This window comes from Chlamydotis macqueenii, chromosome 2, assembly GCF_036417535.1.
Source record: "Chlamydotis macqueenii isolate bChlMac1 chromosome 2, bChlMac1.mat, whole genome shotgun sequence".
NCBI lineage: Eukaryota > Metazoa > Chordata > Aves > Otidiformes > Otididae > Chlamydotis > Chlamydotis macqueenii.
This window is the reverse complement of record NC_141557.1, coordinates 118,744,175-118,768,870: the sequence shown is the minus strand read 5'-3', so window position 1 is coordinate 118,768,870 and position 24,696 is coordinate 118,744,175. Positions and strand designations below refer to the sequence as shown.

General features: G+C 41.9%; 1 protein-coding gene across 3 annotated transcripts in view; it reads right to left on the bottom strand.

Annotated features, from left to right (window-relative positions):
• MAPRE2 (microtubule associated protein RP/EB family member 2) overlaps positions 1–24,696 on the bottom strand; it is a 94,725-nt gene that overhangs the window by 13,486 nt on the left and 56,543 nt on the right. For all 3 annotated transcript variants that reach the window (XM_086740784.1, XM_086740785.1, XM_086740786.1), the window contains 2 exons: positions 13,042–13,187; positions 10,863–11,076 (listed from right to left, as the gene is read on the bottom strand). In XM_086740784.1, the coding sequence (XP_086596910.1) occupies positions 10,863–11,076; positions 13,042–13,187 (360 nt within the window). The remainder of the gene's footprint in view (positions 1–10,862; positions 11,077–13,041; positions 13,188–24,696) is intronic.

The following is a 24,696-nucleotide window of genomic DNA, read 5'->3' as shown; positions in this document are numbered from 1 at the left end:
CTTGCCTCAGCTCCCACAAGCACTGGGCTCTGACTCACAGCCTTTTCCTTATTCCCTCTGACTAGGAAGGAATTTCAGATGCAGTGGACATACATCTGGTACAAAAATTGCTGGAGTTAAGAAGACAGAACAGAAACCCAGACCTATTTTATTTGATTTATTAAGCAAGCATGTGAATCACAAGTCCACGTCTGCAGCACCCATGTTTATCACTGTTTCTTACAAAGAGCAAAATACAGTTGTCCGAACACGCTGATGGGCTCCATGGCCATCCTCCACCATCAAATCTTGTTGGCTCTGAAGTCTGGGCCACGCAAGGTGCAGGTGAAAGCCCAAATCCAGCAAGCACCCAGCTCCCAGCTGAGCTCTGAGCTTGCAGCTTACCAGTTCCAGAGGGACTTGTCCCAGATTCCTCAGCAGCTACCTTCCACCCCACACCTTCCCAGCTGCATCTCCCATACCATACTTGATTTATGGCACGCTACAAATTGCTCTAAGTCGTCATTTCCACAACTCATCCCCAGTGTCAGACAACATTTTAATAAAGCAATTCATTGTAAAATCAATGTTTTACAAAGGTGTTACTAGGAAGAAACTGCAAGGAGGCAGGAAAAGGCAGGAGGGGCAGAGAGACAACTTGTGGGGCTGCCTGTGTGACCAAACCCTGGAGCTCCTACCATCTCACTGACCTGGAGCTGTACAGTGGTCCCTTGGAGGAGCTGAAAAGTGAGGGGAAAGGAGAGCAATGGGTTATTTAATCAAGCTTGCTTAAGCTTTCCTGATTTAGTCACAGGCCTCCCTCTGTAACAAGCATCTCCTCCTGCCTCTAAGGATAACTCTGTACTAACTGGGTCATCTAATGCCAACAGAACATAAATAAACAACTTGATAACTCAGTTAACTTGTGTAAACATTTCTGTGCAAGATGCCTATCCTCCTTAGCTATAGTCTTTAATAATAAGGCAGTAAAAAAAAGCTTGCTTTTTTTTTTTTTTAAGAAATTGTCGACTCAAATAGCTTCCATGTCTAATTGCATACACAAACTCACCTCTAGCAGATTTCAGATACAGTACACAGACTTGCTAAAGTTGGGAAAATTTAATGTTGTGTACGTGCCTGAAATTAAACTTCTTTTCACATCATACTTAGATCAGCAAAGAAGAAAACATTTGTGGCACTAAAAACATCAAGATTTTTTGCTGCTATTTCTTTCTTTAGGCAAATTCATAAACTTTAGGACCCTGCTTTCAACACTTGCCAGGTTCAGTCCATATTTTGACTAACTAAAAACCAGCTGCTTCAGAGCAGGACTCAAAGGCAGGAAAATATTTTTCATTTGGATTAGCAGATAAACAGAAGAAAACTGGTGTCAAAATATGCAAGATAAACACACATATGAAATAATCACTTTGACTATAGCATTCTAGTTGGGTCTCAAGTTATTGAATGAATACTTGTACCACATGCAAATGCAACAGTTACCTATACAATATTTAAAATAATATATATGTATACTAAACCACTGTATCAACATGTATTTCTTCTTGTATTCTCCACCTGCAAGATGCAGTTCAGGATATCAACTGAAAATCAAATCCTATAAAACAAGCTATGGACCTTCAGATGTGAAACCTTGGCTGGTCAACGCAGCTCCCCCTGTTACCAACTACCCTTCTTCTACCTGAAGGCAGCACTGGACTTTCCCTAGGCAGCAAGCACCTGCACACAAGCACAGGAGAAGCCGTTCAGCTTTTCTAGGGCAGCATCATCCCCTGGCCTGTCAGCTCTTCACCATTTCTCCTGGGGGGTCACGGTGCAAGACCCAAGCAAAGCACGTTGTACAGCTGCAGCACATTCCTCCCTTTCATGCTCAACAGCCCCTCAAAGAGAGCTGGCTCTTTGTAGATCAGGGTACTGATCACAGAAAGCCAAATCATTACGTGCAGAGAGAGCTAAGGGCAGAGCAGGCACAAACATTTAATCCCCAGGTATTCTCTCTAATTTGCAGCTGAGGCACCCTCCCAGAGCGCGCTGAGCAAGCCCACATCACCGCTGTCTGTGCACAGAGAGGGCAGGACAGCACCGATACACCGCACTGGGTTCTGCCCTCCTTTGAAAACAACAAAGCCTTTTGAATTTCCACTGCAAAGCATTATAAGCTTTAGAAAGTCCAGACAAATCAAAAGAAATCGACTTTTGCTCGGCTGCTCAGGATCAGCTCTTAAATGAACATGGTATTCCAATTTCAGTAACACAGATAAAAACCAGCTAAATAACCTGAGCATTTCAGACGGTATCAGCGACAGCTGGATAGAACTTAATTGCAACAGAGAATGCCTAGGGATTTCTAATTTAAAATTTCCTGCAGGAAAAAAAAAAAAAAAGCTTTACTGCACATTTATTCTGAAACATCAGTTTTAGAATCAGCGCAGAGGTAAGCCTCTCATTCAACAGAAGCTTAATTTCATAAAAGAATTAAAGGATGCTAGTTGGTAGAGTACTGCAAGGTACTTGAGACAGCAAGATATCTAAATGGAGATGAAAGATCTTGGTAGACTTAATGACTTTGCCATTGAGCACCACAGCGGCTTTGCAGTCAATTAGTGCAATTGTAGAAGAACTCCTAATGCATTGCGCAGAGGGGCTTTATAATCCAAGCAGCTTAGATTCTGTCCAACATCATATCTTCTATTAAAATATTTCGATATAACCGATTTACATATTCTGAGAAAGCACAACATTTTATACAAATATTTTCTATTAAAAACATCTGATAATCAGCTCTTTTTCCCTGACCACTGAGCAAATGGCATTATAATCAGCACCAGAAATGTTACCCATTACCAATTTCTTTTCAAGCTTGCTGTTGATGTTCAAAGAGAAGTGCAGAGCCCTGCCCCTAGAGAGGAACAGCCCCATGCCCCAAAATGCGCTGGCAGCCAACAGTCTGGAAACAGTGTGGCAGAGAAGAACCTGGGGGTCCTGGTGGACACCAAGTTAAGCACGAGCCAGCAAGGCACCCTCACAGCAAGGAAAGGCCAACAGCCTTCTCGGCTGCATTGGGAAGAGCACTTGCCAGCAGGCTGAGGGAGGTGATTCTCCCCCTCAAGTCAGCACTGATGAGGCACATCTGGAGTGCTGGGTCCAGTTCGGTGCTTCTCAGTGCAAGGGAGACACGGGCATACTGGAAAAAGTCCAACCAAGAGCCATGAAGACGACTAAGGGATTGAAGCACCTCATGTGTGAGGAAGGGCTGAGAGAGCTGGGACTGTTCATCCTGGAGAAGAGAGGCTTCAAGGGGACCTTAACCATACCCGAAGGAAGGGTGCAAAGAAGATGGAGACAGGCTCTTTTCAGAGGTACCCAGTCAAAGGACGAGAGACAATGGGCACAAGCTGAAATACAAGAAATTCCATTTAAACACCAGACAAAACTTCTTCACTCTGAGAGTGGTTAAATATTGGAACGAGCAGTCCAGAGAGGTTGAGTACCTCCATATCCTTGGAGATACTCAAAACTCCAGTGGATATGGTCCTGGGCAATCAGCTCTATGTGACCTTGCTTTGAGCAGAGGGGTTGGACTGGACAATCCCAGAGCTGCCTTCCCACCTCCACTGTTCTGTGAGAACTGTTACAGCACACTCTGACTTTAGGTCGATGCAGGGTTCAGTTAGAATTTCTTGTAAACAGTATCGCAGCCGCTTCATTTAGCACCTGGATAACTTCTTGTACCTGCCCATATAACACTAGCAGAGATGGGAAAAACAAATTCACAGTTGAAAGACAAATTATTTTGTTCTCGTACTGAAATAAGTTGGATGAATCAGCTTTGAAATGCATTACAGTTTTCTATCTGTGGTGCTCCAGAAACAATTACTAGTTAGTCCCATCATAACTAAATACATCCCCCCACTAGTTTCAACTTCACTCTTCTTTTTGCTAAAGACCTAAGTTTTTAGGCACTGTGTGGGTTTTTGGGTATAACAAAGCTAAGCTGCGAATTCCAGGTCCCTGTACATCACAAACGCAGTCTTGCAGGCAAGAGACCGATTTAATGTTTAGAGAGAAATCTTCCTTGAAGCTATACGAGTAATTAGTATGCTGTTAAATATTTATGTAAAATTCCAAGGAAACACATGCATGAATACAACGTGGACGTGCGTGACGACGGTGTAGAGAGTAATGGAAGCACTGAGCAAGCATGAGACTTGGCTGAGCCCTCACGACCACTGCTTCAATGGAATTTGGGAGTCACTCACAGTACATCTTCAGTCAACTTAAAGGACTTCATGAAGTGAATATTCCTGACTCATGCCACAGCAGAAAAAAATAAAACCCACCAAGAGGCCACAGAGCTAGCAATTTCTTCACAAGCGAAAGAAAAACTCTCCACTCACTTAAAACAAATGAGTGAAAACAGTAAATGAATTAATATTCACGCATGCTTATTGTGCGGGATGGTAGAAATGGCTCAATTTAGGGATGCTTAATGGCATAAGTGATGACAAATGATGCTTAATGGGAACGAAATAACCTCAGACAAAATCTAACTTGACTTCCAGCACCCCAACATGCTGCAGTGCAGCTGCCAAATTATTCTGTGATACTGTGATACAATTTCCCTGGGGTGGCAGGACCCCTCTGTCCCCTCAGCTCTCCATACCTCCACCGCTGCTGGCTACAGTACAGTTGGATGAGCTCTACATTGATCATCACTGCCAGACAGCTGGCAAAGAAAAGTGTGTACAAATACTGGAAAATGAAGCATCTTGTACAAATTTCAACAGAATGATCCAAGTAAGAACATACAACGGAGTCTACTTGTCAGATGAAAAAGTTTTCTGGATGGCAGTGCTCCCTCAGTTCACCTTTAATAGAAGGAGACTTGATAGATGGGAACTAATCACAGCTTTTTCCCCCATCATAAATGAAGACTTTTCTTTAGATTTAAAATACCCAACATTTTAATGGCAACCATTAATTTTTCTCATCTGAAACCCCTATTTGCTCTAGAAACATATTCAAGCATGCAAGCATTGACCTTCAACGGGTAAAACCATTCCACACAGGCTTAATAGAAGAAGACAATTTAAAATTTGAAATGCTCTTTAAAAGCTGCATTTTATAAAATTCAACTATCTGTTTAGCTATACGGGAAAAACAGTCTCAAAAGCTAAATGTGAAATAAAATATGTGAAGAAAAGCGTATTGAAATATGAAAGACCATGCAAAAATTTAAGCAAGACAGGCATTCAAACCACACCCATAACAGACTGAAAATCAAGACAGTAATTTTCACCACTGTTTTTTTCAAACACAATCTTTCTAGAAAAAAGGCTTGCAGCTTCTGCACTGCAAACAGCATTGCTTTGTGGTCTAAATTTTCAGGGCTCAGTGGGTTTAAAAATTAAAGTCTGCCCATGCTGGCGGAGGGGCTGTGTCTGTGTTAAGGCTGAGCCACTTTCCTCTCTGCCTCCCGGGCCAGCACTGTCACTGCACACGCCGTTCCCATCGGCTAGCACAGCTTCTTGGCCTCGTATGAACTAGGCACAGAAGCATTTTCAGTTTGCCACCCCACAGCTCTTCCCATCTCCAGCTCGGCCACATTGTCCTGGAGCACCACGCCACCGCGAGCGGAGGCTGCCATCGCCAATACCAACTGCCTCCCACCTGGAGAAAAAGGCAGCACGTTTTGGTGGAAAGCAAAGAAAAAAGCCTTGGAAGGAGTCCTCTAGTCCCTCAGGAGCCCTAATCGTATCACTAGCTTCTAAAATAAAGACTGGTTTTGTTGAGTATTTTTATCCCTCAAAATTAATTTACAGCACATCTGCCACAGTAGGATATACCATTTCCCTAAAGAAAATCAGTATTTTCCTTGCATAATTGGCTCTTTGATGGCATGCACATTATATAGAAAGCATTCGTGCACAAACAGTTCATTCTGCCCTGGTTATTTTCCCTGTCATAGTGTGAGTATTTTTAGCCCTCATGTGATCCTCCAGTATTTTCCAGCTCCGCTTTAGTCATCCTGCTCTCACTGAATATTTCAAGCTAAAATATCTAACAGCCTTCAGATCTAAGAACCTCTTGCATTTTTAGCTTATGTGTAAATAATTAATTTTATTAAGCTGTCTTTTACCCCTGTATTTTTGACACCCCACACCCATGCACAAAGCAGTGCTCAGTGGATTTACTCTGACATACAGGAATACTTACGTAAGACAGGACACTAAGCTAAAATCCTGACAACCCGATCACCATTTTCAATTTAATCAGAGTTTTTTTTTTTTTTTTTCCCTGCTACTTTCCACAGGGAGCATTAGAACTGGCACAAACAACAATGCCCTAATATTTTAATCCCTTACCATGATTTTGACTCTACGTCTGTGGGCTGTTTACCACTGCATTAGAGGAGAGCGGGGGCAGTAGGAGATCGAAAGTAGGCTCAGGGCTGGCAGATGGCGTTATATCTGAAAGCAGCTGTGGTGCTGCTGGCAGGGAGCCTGCAGCGGTGGTCTGTGCTGCTGGCTCCGCTCCTCAAAGGATGAAAACATACCCGCTCCCCCAGTAGGGAGCTGCATTTATTTACCTGGCAAATCCTTGCTGCTCCTGCTATTTCTAGAAGGAGCCTTTTACATGTGTTACCAAAGCTGTCCACCCTCCGTACAGCCATCAGCTCAGCACCAAATTGGCTCTGCCTCTCAAGGAAGGGACGAGGCAATGCGAGGGTGGCACAGCAGATTAGTTGTGGGGACCTATTTACACTTCCATTTCCGAGCTGCATTATCCTTGACCTGTGCTGACTCTTCAGTCGGATCGCCTTTGGCAGGGGTAGGGCCATGGCTCTTGGGCTGCTCCCCGACTAACACAAAACCCGGTGCATTTTCAGGTTTCTTGAGTTTTGGTTTGTTCTAAGCGCATTTTAAAAATTAAATAAAGACCACACTTGGCATTTGCAGAGATATAGGTAAATACCCATGTATAGGTACGGAAAGCAGCCACCTGATACCAAGGGTCTTGTCAAGTTTTAGTGTCAGATTAAAATACCAAAAATAATTCTAACTCATGGCAGCTACCTCTTTGGGTAAGCTTTCAGAGCAGGCTTTAGGGATTTGACCCTTTCTTGTTAATTGAAAGACATATCTTAAATACAGAGTTAGAATAGAGTGTTATAAAGTAGTTATGAAGAGTTAAAGAAATCAGCACCTCTTAAATGACTCAAAACCAAAACTCTGGGAAAGGACACTGGAAGAGTTATTCCATGGAACAACAGGAATAACCTGAAACACATAGGAAATTACTAGTAGCTAAATAAATTGTTCCTTTAGAAATTTATACATTTAATCAATTTAGAACAGGCTTATTTAAAGGTCTGTCAAAACCAAAAATACAGTGTGACTGAGTACCCATATATGTACTTGCTGCTGACATTAAACATTAAGTGCATACATTTACCTATGCCCACTGCACGCTGTTTAAAAACTTTTGGATTATGTTGAAAGATCTTCTGGGTTCTTTTCTTTTCTCTCACTATTGCTTCTTCTTGCTTCATTAATGAACTGAAGCAAGACAGTACTAAAAGTCCAAAGTTTCAGTGTTAATGTAGAGCAAATCATACAAATTAAAAGTGACATTAAAAAAAGAAAATGTACAAAAAAAAGAGGCAAGCTACTGTGGCAAACTGCCGCAGATGTTGGCAAAAGCTTGCTGCACTGGTGTGAGGTTATTGCATCGCGCAGCCCACAATGTTTACTGCTCCCTCAAAGTCAGTGGAAGCAAAGCCATGCCCAAAACCTCAGCCGTTTCACTCAAGACCCAAGGACGTAAAATAACAAAATAATCAACATTCAAGTTATAGATAGCAGCTTAAACTACGTGACCTGATGTTGAACTTACTCATGGGAATGTATTCCCTCTTCATGCTTGTACCATCATGGAAGATGAAACTCCAGATGGGGTGAGGAATTCTTAACCTGCTGCAGGAGAACTCGCGAGACCTTATCTTTTTTTGCCTTTTTAGTATAAATGGCTAAGATTGTTTTACTCACATGGGCATATTAGGGTTCCTATAACAACTATAATGAATACTTCATTTCCAGTTAAGTGTGCACGAGCATGCACAGACACACACACAGCAGAGGTACAGAAGCACATCTTTCATGGTAATTTCCCAGCCACCCAGGACTTGCTTCCACACCATCCCAATTTACTCCCAAACAGCAGGAGACGAAGCACACACAAGTGCCATAGATGCATACGGCACTCCTTCCAGAGTGTCCTCTATCAATAGGCACCCAAGTAAGGGCTCCCATCCTTTCAAGCAATCAGGCTACACGACGTGGTGAGGTGAGGCATAAGGGCGCATCAGTGAAATGGAAACGTGCTCACCCAGAAATGGAATAAACCTAAGAATGATTGAAACCTAAATGAAATAGCCCTATTCTAAAATGCAGGCAGCAATATAGGCTACAACTCTCATTTCACCTAGCATCATGTAATGTCTACATCCCCCCTCCCCAGCTCAACAAAAATTAAACTAGTGTCCTGCCTTTCTTACTTCTGGACAATATTTAAGTTAATAATGATGGAAAATTTCCATGAAAAAGCTAACTTCCACAGCCACAGAATCTCACCAAAGGTCATTACATTATACCTCAGTTGTTCTATTCCGTACAAGGGCTGAGGAGGCACGGGACACGTGCCTCATACAACCAGCAACACGACACGAGATCACTGCATTAACCCCCATATCTGCTGGCTGGTTCCACAGTATCTATTCTATTTCTCTATGATTGTCACTTCCACAACTTTAATTTGAATGACACATTTGTGGCTGAGGTACAAATGGAGCATCTGCAAGAAGAATTAACAACCGTGGTAAAGTCTGTATTCAAAAAAGTATATTTTCCAATTTCTCAATTGGATAACACCATGACAGTAGCACTTCATTTTTTCTGTTTTCAAAAGGAGTACAAGACATCACATGTGAAATTACAGCATACCAGGCCCTGAAATTCAAAAGTTTAGACACAAGATGGTGCAAAACAAAGATGTAAACAAGCTTTAAAAGCCCAGAGCAGCACTGCCTGCTATTAGGTGCTCAATTTCCTGGAAGCACTAATGAGCTGAAGGCAGCTGGCCAAGTATGCCCCACTTTGACATCAGAAGTGATCAGAGCAGAACACTGAAATCTGGATATGATTCCAGGGCATAAGCCAGCCTAAAATGTAGGGCATCTAATACCTGCCCCTGCCCTTTGCCAGCACTGGTGTGTATCTGAGCCCATGAGAAGACAGGCCACAGAATTAAGCCACCTGGAAATTAATCATTATTTGAGGACTGAGTTAGCATGAATAAAGCAAACCCAGGACAGAACAATAAAGGAATTAAATGTGTGTGCATGTGTGTTTCTGTATCCACAAATCTATATACGTACAGGCAACCAACCCCAGTAACACTCATTCAATGATTATTTTTTTTAAAAAAAATGATAGCTACTCTCCTGGCCACTTAACTCTTAGTTATCAAAAACTGGCATTTCCTTAGTGACCAGTCATGCCCATATTACATAAACACCAAAGATCAGGCTTAGTCTTTTGGTCTGTTCCAGGAACACTGTCATGGTTTAACCCCAGCAGGCAGCTGAGCCCCACACAGCTGCTTGTTCACTCCCCCCCGCAGCAGGATGGCGGAGAGAATCAGAAGGGCAAGAGTGAAAAATCTTGTGGGTTGAGATAAAGACAGTTTAATATGTACAGCAAAAGCCACACATACAAGCAAAGCAAGATAAGGAATTTAATCACTACTTCCCATTGGCAAGCAGGTGTTCAGCCATCCCCAAGAAAGCAGGGCTCTATCATGTGTAACGGTTACTTGGGAAGAACAAGCGTCCTAACTCCAAATGTCCCCATCTCTTTCTCCCTCTTCCCCTTACTTTCATTGCTGAGTATGACATCATATTGCATGGAATATCCCCATGGTCAGTTGGGGTCAGCTGTCCCAGCTGCGTCCCCTCTAAATGTCTTGTGCACCCTCAGCCTACTCACTAGCAAGGCAGTCTGAGAAACAAAAACGGTCTTGATGCTGTGCAAGCACTGCTCAGCAATAACTGAACCATCCTTGTATTATTGTCGTAGTTCAACCCCGATTGGGACCAGACTACCACCTTAGGCCCCTCCTCACTAAACAAAACCACAACAATTATCAACACTGTTTTCATCACAAATCCAAAACATAGCACCATACCATCTCCTATGAAGAAAATTAACTCTATCCTTCCAAAACCCAAGAACACAAAATAAAAAGTTAGAAGACAGAGGTATCTGAGAAAGAGCAACAGTTGTATGTTGCTCACTTAAGAGGACCAGCGTACATGAACAATAAGCACATATAAAACCACAAATCAATTCATTTTTTTCCTTCTAGTCAGTCCTTAAGATTTGGAAGCATTTCATTCACCATAAAAATTAATAAAAATCAGCCTATGCTAACAATTTCCTGTAAGAGTGGAGGTGAGAGAGAGAAACACACTTCATTTAATGTTCTTGAGTACACTTAGACACACCACATTCATCGACAGGAAGGTTAAAATGCCTTTGTGTCCACCACCAGACATCACTAGAATCCACACCATTTACATCAACGGTTCAGTTGGGGGGATCCTATGCCCGTAGGGCTAGGCCAAACTACAGCACATCGCAAGAAGGCAACTTCTGCCATCTCAGATGCTAAGCCCATAACAAGGCAAAAAGAATGGCCCACTCACATGAGGACATAATTTTTAACTAGTACTTACGTAAAATGGATCACAGTTTATAATTGTTTTCAGAGACAGAAATGTAATTATTGAAGACACAAAATACCTGCAGTCGGAGAGTTTGCATGATGAGACTTTTTGGGCAGGTTGAAGATCTGTTCACCAGGATCCGGTGGGGGAATAGCGTCTTGGCCTTGTCGAGCTTCCACGGGATCATACTCCTTCCCATCATAGTTAGCATCAAAGAACTTCTTAAACCATTGAATGAAATCCAAGTTGTCTTGGAAGCGCCCTTTGACCAGTTTTTCCACAGGAATTACCTGAAAGGTAGAATAAAGGTTCCAATAATATATCATTGCCATTTTAAAATACAAAAATTACAGACACACACTTATTTGGAAAAAATCTACTAACTATATCAGCCTATATTCCTCTGCTATTGTTTTCTTCCTAACAGAAAGGAAATCATGGTAGATTTGGAAGTGGTCTTAAGAACTAAAACAAAAATCAAACGAAGACCCAGCCTTTGAAGTGGCTATACAGTGGGTGTATGTGAGCCCTTACAACAGCTCTTCCATAGAGTTACTCCTTTCTTATTGCACTGACAGCCACGATGAAGGAAGCTGTTCTGGGAGTAACACTATATTCAGCTAACTAGGGATTTCTGTTTTTAATGGACACGCTACAGTTGGGTGTACTAAAAATGAACAATTCTTCAAAAGGTCCAGATGGGAGTTTCTTGCTCTCTGTCCTACTGTTTGAATTACAAAAAAACCCAGCAGCTTTTCCAAGACGTGCTGGAGTTCAAACCAACCTACATTTTGGTAGTACATGTTCATCATATGAACTAACCCTGAGGTTTTAACCTTATAATTTTTTTTCCGTTCCATATATAGCTATACATAGAACAGTTCGTGGACATGCAGAAGTTGACTAAAATGCCTGTAAAGTTTTTGTAAACCAAAGAAAAGCTATGAGGATGTCTCCACATCCTGCAAAATTTTCCACAGAAATGAAGCCTCCAAAAGGTGCCTTGGGCCAATATTAGTGTATGGAGGTTCAGCATTGCTCTGCAGCAGGCTCAACCTTCCCAGATGCTGCGGGCAGACGGGGACTAGGAAAGGAATCCTGCAGAAGGAAGGCTGCCCTGCCTTGCTTAATTCATACAGCTGAAAAAGCCAGGTTAAATGGATCTTAATGCCTCCTGAATGCATTCAATTTCCAGCTAGAAAAAGGGTACCTAAAACCATTCCAATTTTCATTTTTTCAAGGTTAAGCCAACTGTGCAGTATTTTATAGGTCTATGATACTTCTAGAAGCATTAATGTAGCATTTTGCATGTCCTTTCAGGTTTTTCCTTTTGTAACTTAATTCTGCATTGAGAAAGTATAGCAAGTTTGCTCCTTACAGAAAAATTGACAGTTAACTTTACTAGGCTTTCCAATGTTTCACTAACAAGTTCCACTGTAAATAGAAGCATCCACAACATTTCAGGAAATAGTGAGGGTTTTCCACTGCTTTAAATAAAGTCTTACAGGACTCTCTGTCAAGAGCGTTTAAATTTCAGAATAAGGCAACACTAACAGCCAGAGCAGAACCGTAAAAGGACATACAGGTAGTACATCTGTGCAAAACTAAATGTATGACAACATAACTTTCATTATTCATTTTTATCAGCATAGTAGTTTATATTGGTGAGCCCATCAAACTCACACATTCAAGCATAAACCAGTACCTTATTCGTAACTTCACAAGATCATGTGTTGGCCAATCTATCAAATAATTGGATAAGTTATTCCAGCTCTTGAATATTTTAAATTCCTTAAACCCCATTTTAGGCAAGAAACACAGAATACTTATAAGAACACAACATTTCCAAGTTATTTGGTTGGAAATTCACGTCACCAGTGATTTTACTGTATCTAAAATTAAGGTTCACTGATGGCATGGAATTTCCAGCACACAGTATTTTTATCAAAAGGGTCCCTGATATTAAGATATAATGAGTTAGTCTGCACAACTCCTCAGCAGACACATGGACTCAATTTTCACTTTGTATCTGAATGAAGCATGCTAAATTTCTTCCTTCATGCCTAAAGACCCTTTTAAGATAATGAAATGTCAAGAGGAACATCTTCACATACAACTTGTACTCCAGTTCTCAGTCCAAAAGTTGAAAAAGTGGACTTGAAGATTTTTGAAGTTTATTTCCCCCATTTGACTTCACACAGTTTATACAACTTTTGAAACTTGTAGTGACTGAAATACAAATACAGAATCCCTACCTTATCCACATTCATTCTTTTAAATGATGCTTGCAGAAGTTTGAAGTTGTGAATGTATTCATGCTCCAGCTTCGCTTGAAACTTTACTTTCTTCAAGCTAATGCACCCTGGGAACAACATGTCCATGAACTGGCAGTAAGCTGCTCCTATAACAAGAGAATGCACTGACGTTAATCCAGATGCACCCAGCTAAGACCAAATGGCGTTTAATGTCATTAGCAGAAAGCATGAGCAGAAAGCAACTGTGCTGAATAAGTCCCTGCTGTAATTCAACCTATCACTATGCACCCAAGATCTACTTATCTAATGTACATTGAACAGTGTGACATATTCATGTGGGTTTTTTCCATTCAGTCTGGATGCACGACGCACTGTGGTGCAGGATCTGAAGAACCACCATGACTAATGCAAAGTAAATCTTTCTTCTATTTAAAACTGGTGCTCCTGAAGTCCCTAAAACACAGTAGGATGGTCCATACAGTCAGAAGATCACAGTCAAAATGGAAATCTCTTAATAAGCTTCCTTAATCCTCACAGCCCCCTGAATTCAACCAAGCCAAGATGATCTTTCTTCTAGCACTTGTAGCCAAACACCCGTCAAGTCCAAGGCAATCATTTAAGACTATATCAAACCACAATTTAAAAAAAAATAAATTGTAAAGTTCCAGCTTGTTAAAACATACTAGCCAGTTCCCACTGGTCTAAAACACACACCTTTACTGATTTTCATGTCCTGAGAAAAGCATTTAAATAAGCAGACTTTAGCGTAGTCCACCCTTAGATTTCAGAAGCTGGACTGCCAGCTTTTGTTCTCACTCAAAACAATAAGACTTCTAAGTTCAACCTTGGGGACTATCTGAATTTACACATTCGTAGGTAGGGGTGTGTGTGCCTCTGTGTGTGTATAACTAATCCAGAAGAGAGCTGTGAGTACATGGAAAAATTTCTAAATGGTGTACTGAGTATAGCTAACAGGGATAGCCTCTTCTGGTATGCAGGCAGCTTCCTCCTCCAGCATCTTCATGTCACTGCCATTTGCAAAGTAAGTCAAAGTAAGTTCATTTGCCCTTCCACAAAAAATACTTTTGTGCATTTAGTGCAGATCAGTTTTGAGAAACAAGTGTCAAAAATCTCACCTAAAAGCTCAGCTCAGTATCAACAACAACAATTTTTATCAAAAAATAATTCTGCTGAGTGCTCATACAGAAACCAAATTAAAAGAGTGGACACTCAGCTTGCCCAGTTTTACAGGAGGGGCAACAATAACTTAAAGACATTTTTCTCCATGGGTATGCATATGTTTTAACAGGACCAACTTTATGCATGAGATAATTCTCATTCTCTGTATCCACTCAACCATCATATGAAGGGTTACAGAGCTCATAACTTCCCCAAAAGATAAGCAGAGTTTAAGAGTGGAATCTCAAAATACTAATATGAGTTTTGCTAAGGAATTTACCAAGATCAAGCTTTAATTCTGAAAACCACTGCCATTTAAAAAAAAACTTCTCTTCACCTTGCCTAGCTTTGCTGAGGAAATCTGTTATAAAAAAAAATCTGATTTTTCAAGGACACCTTGTGCTTAGCTGTTTGCAGTGGTCTTGATATGATTAGGAATCAAAGTAACATATTCCCTAAAGGAAAAGGAGCCTTCTGGCAAGTTACAAACATCAGATGACAAATTTGCATCTTCTTATAGAAAGCTATATCAACACAATTAGTTATTCAAAACTCATCCTTAGCAAAAGAACTGGTAAATATGTGGCAACACAAAAATGACATGACAATTAAATGCACGGATATACGGATAATGCATGGCTTGACTACATTTATTACTATTTAATTTCATGCAAAAGGATTATTATGCAATAATTTCATGTTATAAATTGAATTTGTTCCCAACTCTGTCCTTTCATCCTCCCCATACCCCAAATTATAAGCTTTACTCTGATATCCAAGTAATTGCCTGCAGGCCTTGAAAATGCACTGCACAACCTTTCATCTAGATCCTTTTAGAAAACTAGAAACCCAAAGTGTGCACATGAGACTTCCTCCTTCTGCTGGTAATGCAAATTCCTTCTGCATGCCTTTAGACAGACCCTTGCTAGGTTTAAGACTCTAGTTACGCTATTTCCTTGTCTTTCCTTCCCATCCTGCTGGCAGCCATTTCTGTGCTTTTGCCAGCCAGGAGGTGGTTCCGGGTCTGCGCAGCACTCGAGGGCAGAAAAAGCTGGACTGCATCCACACGACAGCAGGAACCTGGTCTCTGATACAACACCGAAGCCAGCTGCTGGGCTGTTCCCCAACAGGAGGATTTTATTACATCAGCAAACACAATTCATTAAAATGCTCCTTCCTGAAGTATAGAGGCAACATACAAAGAAGGACTGAACGAAGTAGTGTAAAGAGACAATTCTTCTTGACTCCCAAAAGGCAGAGACCTGCCCACCGCAGCAACAGGAGAATGTAAAAATATCATTACAGTCCACTGGGACTACCTGGTTTTGGACATTGAGTTTATGTATATATTTAATATTACATAGGTATTTATTTATAATTTAAACTTTTACCCTCTAAAGCTTGTAGCTGTCACATTGCATTCGAATGCTAAACGTCAGTGCAGCAGAACGGGGATGCTACTTTCCACGCTGCCCATTGCTGAGATTTCTTGGAGGCAGCAGAAAGAGCAGCCCTACTGAAGTCATGCGAGACTGCAATGCCGTTACCTCACAGCCCCAGCACAGCACACAGATACGTGGTCCTCTGTATACCGGACAGTACTTCAGGCCTATTCAATTTACTATACAACTGATGCTTCAACATGGGTGCATGGGAAAGGAATATTTTTAACAGAACATAAGGAAAATGGCAGTAGAGATAATAACATCATGGCTTGTGACATACCTCTTGCATAATTTACAGGAACACAAGGATTTCTATGCCATTATATTTTATTCAAGATTTTAAAAGTTGCTTATATTCTCTGCAAAGAAACCCAGAGTACCAACACCTCCCCACACCTCCTCAAAACCTAACAAATCTACACACAGGAGTAGAAAACACACTACCTGTCCAGAATGTTTCTCACAATAAATCTGTCTCTAAGACCAACAAACTTTTATATGCATGACAACATGCACGTATGCACACACAAACAGAAATCATTTGAAATCCACTCAAACCAAAGATGAAAACTAGAGCTGGCAGCACTGCAGAAGGGGGATCAATGTTAAAAACCTCACCCTGTATTTAACAATTTAGAATCACTGGCTGCAAGTCCTTTTGTGTTTTGATCCAGAATATTGATGCAGCCATTAGTTACAGAAGATATTCCCAGGTCAAACTCCAAAACCAACCTGCAAACACGGCTGTGCTGGATTATGCTCCCATCAGCCACTACTTTTGGCTCGATTTGTGAGTGGAAAGAGCCCAGTAGCACCACAGAGTTTGCAGGTGCTCGCTGGGCTCCCCACACCAGGTTCAGGGCAGAGCAGGCAGCGAGGTGGGAACGCACCCACAGGGCTGGGCAGGCAGGCAGCTGCCGGAGGAGGGGAAGGGATGCTGGGCAAGAATTACTTTTCTTTCCTTGCTTCTACATTTCCTTCCCAGACAGTCCATACTGACTTACAGTTTGCTCTGAAGCATATGCACTCTGCATCATTATAGATTTTCAGTTTTTATTCTTTCTCCTCTTCCATCTGTAAGCTGATGAATTCAAAAAAGCAAACAAGTATTTTCTTGATAATCATAGAATGGTTAGGGTTGGAAGGGACCTTCAAAGGTCCAACCCCCAAATACCTTTGATAATCAAAGGTACTTCTGCCTCTGACTATTTAAACCACAAGGAAATTAAAGAAGATAACAATGAAAACATGAGAATTCTGTTTCCTGCAAGTTTTTACTGCTTGGTAAACCTCCTAGATTTCAGCTGGAGAGCAAGATTGGATCCCTGGTATTTTTGGCATTTATGTTTATATATTTATAAAGGAAAATGAAAATATTGTTTGCAAACTAACTTCTTTAAATATCCATATTTAGTACTTAGTGTCCTAATAAAGTATTTAGTAGAAATATTATAATATAAGCTCAGGTATGCCCAAGTTAATATTTGTCTCCTATAGGAGGAATCAGGTCAATCCTTCACATCTGATGTCAGAAGACTCCATCCTTCCCCCTTCATCCCTGCAGTGTGGGGAGCAAGATCCCAGAAAGTCAGATAAAACCACACCAGCCCACATGGGAACACAAAGGGCCCATGAAAAGACAGGGCCTGTCTGTGTGTGGGGGGCTGCTTTATTTTAATTCTGATGTCCAAACCACAGCAAAAGGAGCAAAGTGCTACGCTAGAAATTTGTTATAAGTGCTTAGTAAGAATTTTGTTCTAAAATGGCATGCAATTCAAGTTCAAACCTCTTAGCCAGGCCTCAGCTTGATTTTCATATACTCATTTTTGAAAAATCCCATTTGGGAAAAAGGCTGACCGTACCTTTTTCTGTAATCAAAATTTTTGTTTGTTTGCTTCAAGGAAACATTTTTCAGATAATCTAAAAACATATATCCAGACACATTAGATACAAATTCCTTCATATTATTCACTCCCTCCAAAGCTGCAACAACCTGATCATGCATTTGGAAAACACAGGATGATTTGTATGCGTATCAGTCACCAGCACTTCAGCTCGCTAGAGCGACGGTTGCTAACACTGATGGGAAACTGCACACATCCAATATTTCTGTTGCTGGGACAACAACAGAAAAAAACCCCCGCAGTAACTTGCAAGGAGCATGCGTGACCTAATAGTTTTGATAAGAAAGGGAAAAAACCACCACAGATGCCAGCAATCATTGTTTACAGTACAGCAGCACTTGGGGCTTGCCTTGTACCTCAGGCTTCCTAGAATTGCTCCCCTGGGAATTGATGTTAAGATAGGCTTTTTGACTTAGATAGCAAGAGTATAGATTTTCATTTAGATTTCAAATACAAGTGTTTTGTTATGTCACTCAAGGTTTTACTTAAAAAATTGGGCATGTCTGTAAGCATAAATTTGTGTTACATATAACCGCATGTTTAAGAAATAGCACAGTTCATGCTGACTACTCCATTGGAGACCACAGTCTTCAAATTCCTATTTCACAGAATCATATAATCTTTAAGGTTGGAAAAGACCTCCAAGACCATCAAGTCCAACCATCAACCTAACACCACCTGTCCACTAAACCATGTCCTGGAGTGCAACATCTACATGTTCTTTGAACACCTTCAGGGATGGTGACTCCACCACTTCCTTGGGCAGCCTGTTCCAGTGCCTGACCACTCTTTCAGTAAAGAAATTTTTCTTAATATCCAACCTAAACCTCCCCTCTGCAACTTGAGGCCATTTCCTCTCATCCTATCACTTGTTACTTGGGAGAAGAGACCAACACCTGCCTCCCTACAACTTCCTTTCAGGTAGTTGTAGAGAGCAATGAGGTCTCCCCTCAGCCTGCTCTTCTCCAGACTAAACAATCCCAGTTCCCTCAGCCACTCCTCATAAGACTTATGCTCCAGACCCCTCCCCAGCTTCATTGCCCTTCTCTGGACATGCTCCAGCAACTCAAATGCAAACTATTTGCATTTCCAGCAGCACCTATATGACCTACGATATAGGTCAACACAATTCTGTTTCTCCAATGAAAAAAAAACAACAAACCAACAAACCTGATTTAAGTCCATTTCCCAGGGAACGTTCAAGCCCACCTCAATGTATCGCATGCTTAGTTGTAGAGAAGCAAGCATTCATGGGGCTGTGCATCAATGACGCCACTCTATCCTAAGCTTCACTCTTCCCAGTGCCATGGGAAGGCACTTAAAAAAAATAAAGTTGGTGCAGATTGGAGTGCAGCCCTGCACCCCTGTACACAGTGGCATGAGTGCTGCTGCCTCAGAGAGGGCAGAGTGAGTGTCTGCATACAAATGGGAGCTTCCAAAAGCAACCACAGAAGCCAGCCTACACAATGATATACCTCCTCCAACCTTACAGATGGTCACAGAGATACATGCGTCTAATTGACATCTGCTTCAGAAATTCCTGTTCCACACAGGTGGGGCATTTGTATGACATAATCCAGAATGCCCACGGATAATTTTACATAATACATGTGGGAGGGAGGTTTCCCCTGTGTTAAGTTGTATTCTCTTTTTCTTAAATATGTAAATTGTTAAGCTGCTTATAAATTATATACAGCAGAGTTTTTAATACTTAATTTTTAGCAATAATTTACTTTGGAATTCATTAATTTTTAAACAAGAAAATCAGAACCATTTCAGAAAACACAGTTCCCATTTAACTTAAAATAGCTGCGTAAATCATCATGCCTAAAAAAATAAGTAGCACACAAAACCTAACAGGCTCTTTCAAATGGGGGGAGATCAAGCAATGGACTGCAAGTGAGTGCTATGAGTCATTAAATCATAATTTTAAAAAGTAAAAACCTTGTTTAAGTTCTATTCCTCCTGAATCCTTAATGAACGACATTAAAAAAAAATATTGTCTGAAAATCTCATGATACTGCTTTGCAAGCTTCCTCAGAAAGTTTTGGAAACGATCTTAAATCCAATCATTAACATTCACTGTAACCCTCTAATCCTAAACATCATATGGAAGACATTAGAGAGTCATTGACTCTAAGCATCCTCTGTGTTGCATGACCTCAGGACAACATGCCAGTTCCTTGAAACATGGCTTGGTTACAGAGTGCAAATGAGATCAAGCCATGTTTTAATCATGTTTCCAAGTCACTCTAGAGACCCAGCCTTCGCAAGGCTGCGAACTGGAAAAAAACCAAAACCACCGATGTTGAAACATGCTTCAGCTTCTCAGGCGCTAGCACACCGTGTTGTACAGAAATCATGCTGGCACCAAATGCTCCAACGGGGTCCTACAATGCTGATTTTAGAATTACACACGTAGGAAGCTATGGGTTAATATAGGCACTGAGCAAAATACCCCTTCTGAGACAAAAAAAAAGCCAAATCCTGTGCAGCTAAACCACAGAACACACCCCATTGCATGTATATATACACACACACAGCATGCAGAGGAAAAAGCCCTTCTCACCATCTCTCTGTCTGGCCAGTACCCTTCTCCAGTCACCTCAGGCCTGCTCAGACAGATCTTTGCCGCGTGCAGGAGAGAAGAGCCTGCACTCACAGCACGCTGCTTGGGAGGCCATGTGCTTGGGACGCCGCTCCCCGCTGCTACGGAGGGGCCGGTGGCCTGGTGGTGCCAGAGGCACGACAGCCACCTTGCAAATAAACCCTGCCAGGCCTAGGGGCTGGTGACTAGCCCCATGGCACAGAGCCTCAGTGCCCAGTCCCTGGAAGCGGAACGCTTCGGACACCCTTCACCAGCTAGGAGCGACCTTCCTCCCTGCTTAGCGCCGGTTGCAAGGGATGACAGCCTGGAGAGGTGGTGATCGAGCCTCCCCCAAATCCCAAGCCAGAGAGGCAACACAAAGTCAAACAAAGAACGACATCTGCCCTATCATCACAGTGTCTGCCTTCCTTGGAGGCTGGGGCGGGGTGGAGTACCCACAAAACGTACGTATAAAGGGTCACAGGAGGAACGCCAACCAAGATACAGCACTAGCTACGGTAGTCACCACATGAAAAATTCCCTGTGGGCACATCCAGGGCATCTGCAAAGAAAGCACCACAGTCTAAAATCTGAAAATGCCAAACCACACGCTCTCTTTATAATATGGTCATTTATTAAAAGCAAGGAAAAAAAAAAATCCCAGATTTAATCCTTGATCCTTGCATACAAATCCTGAAAGACAGAAGGTCTGTGTGCACTGGAGGGCAGGCAATTTGCAAGTTTATAATTCTATTGAGAATTTTCAAATGCAGGAGCGGCGAAAAAGATTCTGTATCTCCTTAACCTCAAAGGATCACGTAAGTATAGCTAAACCAGAAATTATACCTCACTTCAGGCTGCATTTTCCTTTCTGTATACATTTATGATTTCTAGCTTCCTTGCTCATAATTTATATAGCTTGTACACTTCTTGTTGTTTATTTTTAATTTATACTCAAGCCCTCTATAGTCTCCTGACGGACTCTTATTTTGAATATGCTCTCTTGTAGCAGCCAAAGACTCATGAAAAGCCCTGTAACACATTCACTTGGTATTCCCTATAGATGAAAAACAGCCTTAGTAAGGAAAATTCAGTTATAAGCTGTTAATTCACAATTCTTTTTAAGAAGTCACTGTATAGTCATTACAAAAATAGCATGACTCCTAAGAAACAACTAGTGTAATAATTCATTTGAAACTCCTATTCTCAAGTCCATGAGTGTTGCACATGGGATCCTACTACATTAAATCCACTCAGTTGTTCTCTACTACTTTTCAGTCATAGAATCATAGAATGGTTGTAAGAGACCTTAAAGATCATCTAGTTCCAACACCCCTGCCATGAGCAGGGACACCATCCACTAGACCAGGTCACTCAAAGCCCCATCCACCCTGGCCTTGAACCAGGGATGGGGCATCCACAACTTTTCTGGGCAACCTGTTCCAGGGCCTCACCACCCTCACAGTAAATAATTTCTTTCTTATATCTGATCTAAATCTACTCTCTTCCAGTTTAACGCCATTACCCCTTGTCCTAACACAACAGGCCCTGCTAAAAAGTTTACCTCCATCTTCCTTGTAGGCCCCCTTAGGTACTGGAAGGCCGCTATAAGGTCTCTCCAGAGCCTTCTCTTCTCCAGGCTGAACAACCCCAACTCTCTCAGCCTGTCCTCATAAGAGAGGTGCTCCAGCCCTCTGATCATCTTCATGGCCCTCGTCTGAACTCACTTCACAAATCTATATCCTTCTTATGTTGTGGGCTCCAGCGCTGGATACTGGACCCCACTCCAGGTGGAGTCTCACGAGACCAGAATAGAGGGGCAGAATCATCTCCCTTGACCTGCTGGCCACGCTTCTTTTGATGCAGCCCAGGATGCAGTTGGCTTTCTGGGCTGTGAGCACACATTGCTGGGTCACATTCAGTTTCTCATCACCCAGCACTCCCAAGTCCTTCTCCTCAGGGCTGCTCTCAATCCATTCTCCGACCAGCCTGTATTTGTGCTTGAGATTGCTCCAACCCATGTGCAGGACCTTGCACCTGGCCTTGTTGAGCTTCATGAGGTTGGCATGGGCCCACCTCTCCAGCCTGTCAAGGTCCCTCTGGATGGCATCCCTTCCCTCCAGCATGTCGACCGCACCACACAGCTTGGTGTCATCAGTGAACTTGCTGAGGGTGCACTCTATCCCGCTGTCCATGTTGCCAACAAAGGGGTTAAACAAGGCCGGTCCCAATATCTACCCCTGAGGGACGCCATTCATCACTGGTCTCCACTTGGACATCAAGCTGTTAGCCACAACTCTTTGACAGTGTCAAATGCTTTGCATAAGTCCAGGTAGATGATGTCAGTTGCTCTTCCCTTATCCACTAACACTGTAACCCCGTCGTAGAAGGCCACCAAATTTGTCAGGCACAATTTGCCCTTAGTGAAGCTGTGCTAGCTGTCACCAATCACCTTTTTTCCACTTGCCTTAGCATAGTTTCCCGGAGGATCTGCTCCACGATCTTGCCAAGCACAGAAGTGAGACTGACTGGCCTGTAGTTCATGTATCAAATTAAATGCTCTCAAGTCTAATATCCATCTAAAGGCAATGCACTATGCCTTCAATTTAAACCATAGATTATAAATATTCAGGTTAACAACCTTGCAGGAAATCAAACTCGGAGACCAAAACCAGACAAAATCACACTCACCTAAAGCAAAAAATGGTATTGCTTTGAGATGCTCAGAGAGATTTTCTCTCTTGAGTTGTCAAAACTAAATTACCAGAGGAGCTGCAGACTAAATTTAGACTCTCCAGGGCTGCATCCATCCATAACCTGGCCTTTTTGGCACATTGCTACTACAGCAGGCATTCAGAAAGCTCAGGGGACACTGCACTTTGCTCGGCCTACTTAGCAGAGACAAAAACACATGTAAGACTCACAAAGAATACAAATACTTTATGACTAAGCCAGCCTCTTCCTTTGCTGCTTCTCATCCTAGCAGCTCTGTTCCTGTAGCCAGTAATTGGGGAATAGGCTGGTATTGCTGCAGCATGTGTATTATCAAAGGTACTTCTCCACAGCAATGAGAAAAAGAAGGTCTGATTGCTTTTTCTGTCTTTATCATGAACTGTCACAATAAGCTTTAGGTATGCCCTGAATAAAGCCTTTAGTAAAGGCAAAATGTCACATTATTCCTTCTTGCTTAAGCTCAGGATGTCCAAAATTATTGCTAGGTTGGCTGCAAAATGTGGGCACCCATGAGGCCTCACAGCCAGGTGCTGAACACGAGCATATGCCACATCTAAGTAGCTCATGCCTCCTAAAAGTTACACCTTCGAGCTTTTTATTCAGACTTAGCAACCCCCCCTTCCCTCCTCCACTTTTTTTGGCCTTGCACTTAGCTTTTTCTGGCCTTTCAATTGCTCGTTATAACAAAAAATGAATAAGAACTGAATAGTCGTATAACAGCATGACAAATCTTACTGCTTTTTTTCTAAAAAAGAAGAAACTGTCCGTACAATTTTACAGTAGCTTATAAAAATTCAGTTACAGTGGCTCTGCAGCTCCCTGTTAATGCTGTGAAATGCTTCATAGTTGTAAAGAGTTTCCCACATATTCCTTCTCTTTGAAGTCTGGGAGAAATGCTCATATTTTATGGAAACTAACATTAAGCTGCGTGAAAGCTGCCAAAGCTTCAAGGAACATCAGCCAAAGCAACACCGGAATGAATGAGTTAGATCAGCTGTTCTCAAACCATGGTCCATACCATGGTTGTCTGTTGGTTGGCCATTTGTGCTACTGTTCCCCCAGTTTCCATCCTGTAAACTACACTAGAAGCACACTAAGTAAACTACATGTGCATTAAATAAACTACTTGGGGTTTACATGGTAAACTATATTAAATACAGAAAGATTCCCAAAGCTTCTTGTCCATCTGTCTTCAATCCCTACATGTGCATGTCTTGTGTGTGAGAAATGGACTATGCAGTCCCAAACAGAAAGGACCTAGTCCGTAAGATTACTGTGCTCCAGTGTCTGCAATAATCTAGCAGGGTTTAGATTCATCAGTTCAGAGAGTAAAGTCCTCTGGACCACAGGAAGGACTGTGCTAAACTACAGATAAGGAACTATTAAAGCCCCTTCTGGGACTGTAATAAACATTAACGTAAAAGTAAGAACGTGTAAGTATCAAGCTTGACTATCAAACCAAATGGGGAAATTAAAGTTTACAGCTTTGACCTGTTAAGATGTGAACGTAAAAGGACTAGGTAACAGCAGCAATTAATACAATCCAGGAAGTTCTAAAGGAAGAAAAGATCGAATTTCATGCGGGATGGAGTAAGAGCTCTAAATGAGACGACCTTTTTTCAGGTTTTCCCTTGTGGTGCGTCCCAAAATCCTCAGCGGAGGTCATAGAAAAAGTTCTATAAGAAGCTGTGTAATGAAATGGGACAGTGGGTTTGTGATAATTTCCATGCTTTTCTCCTGCCTGCCCCATCCAGCCAAAGTCTCTCAGTCTGATCTTCTTAAATACCTTTAACTCATTGTACTCTGC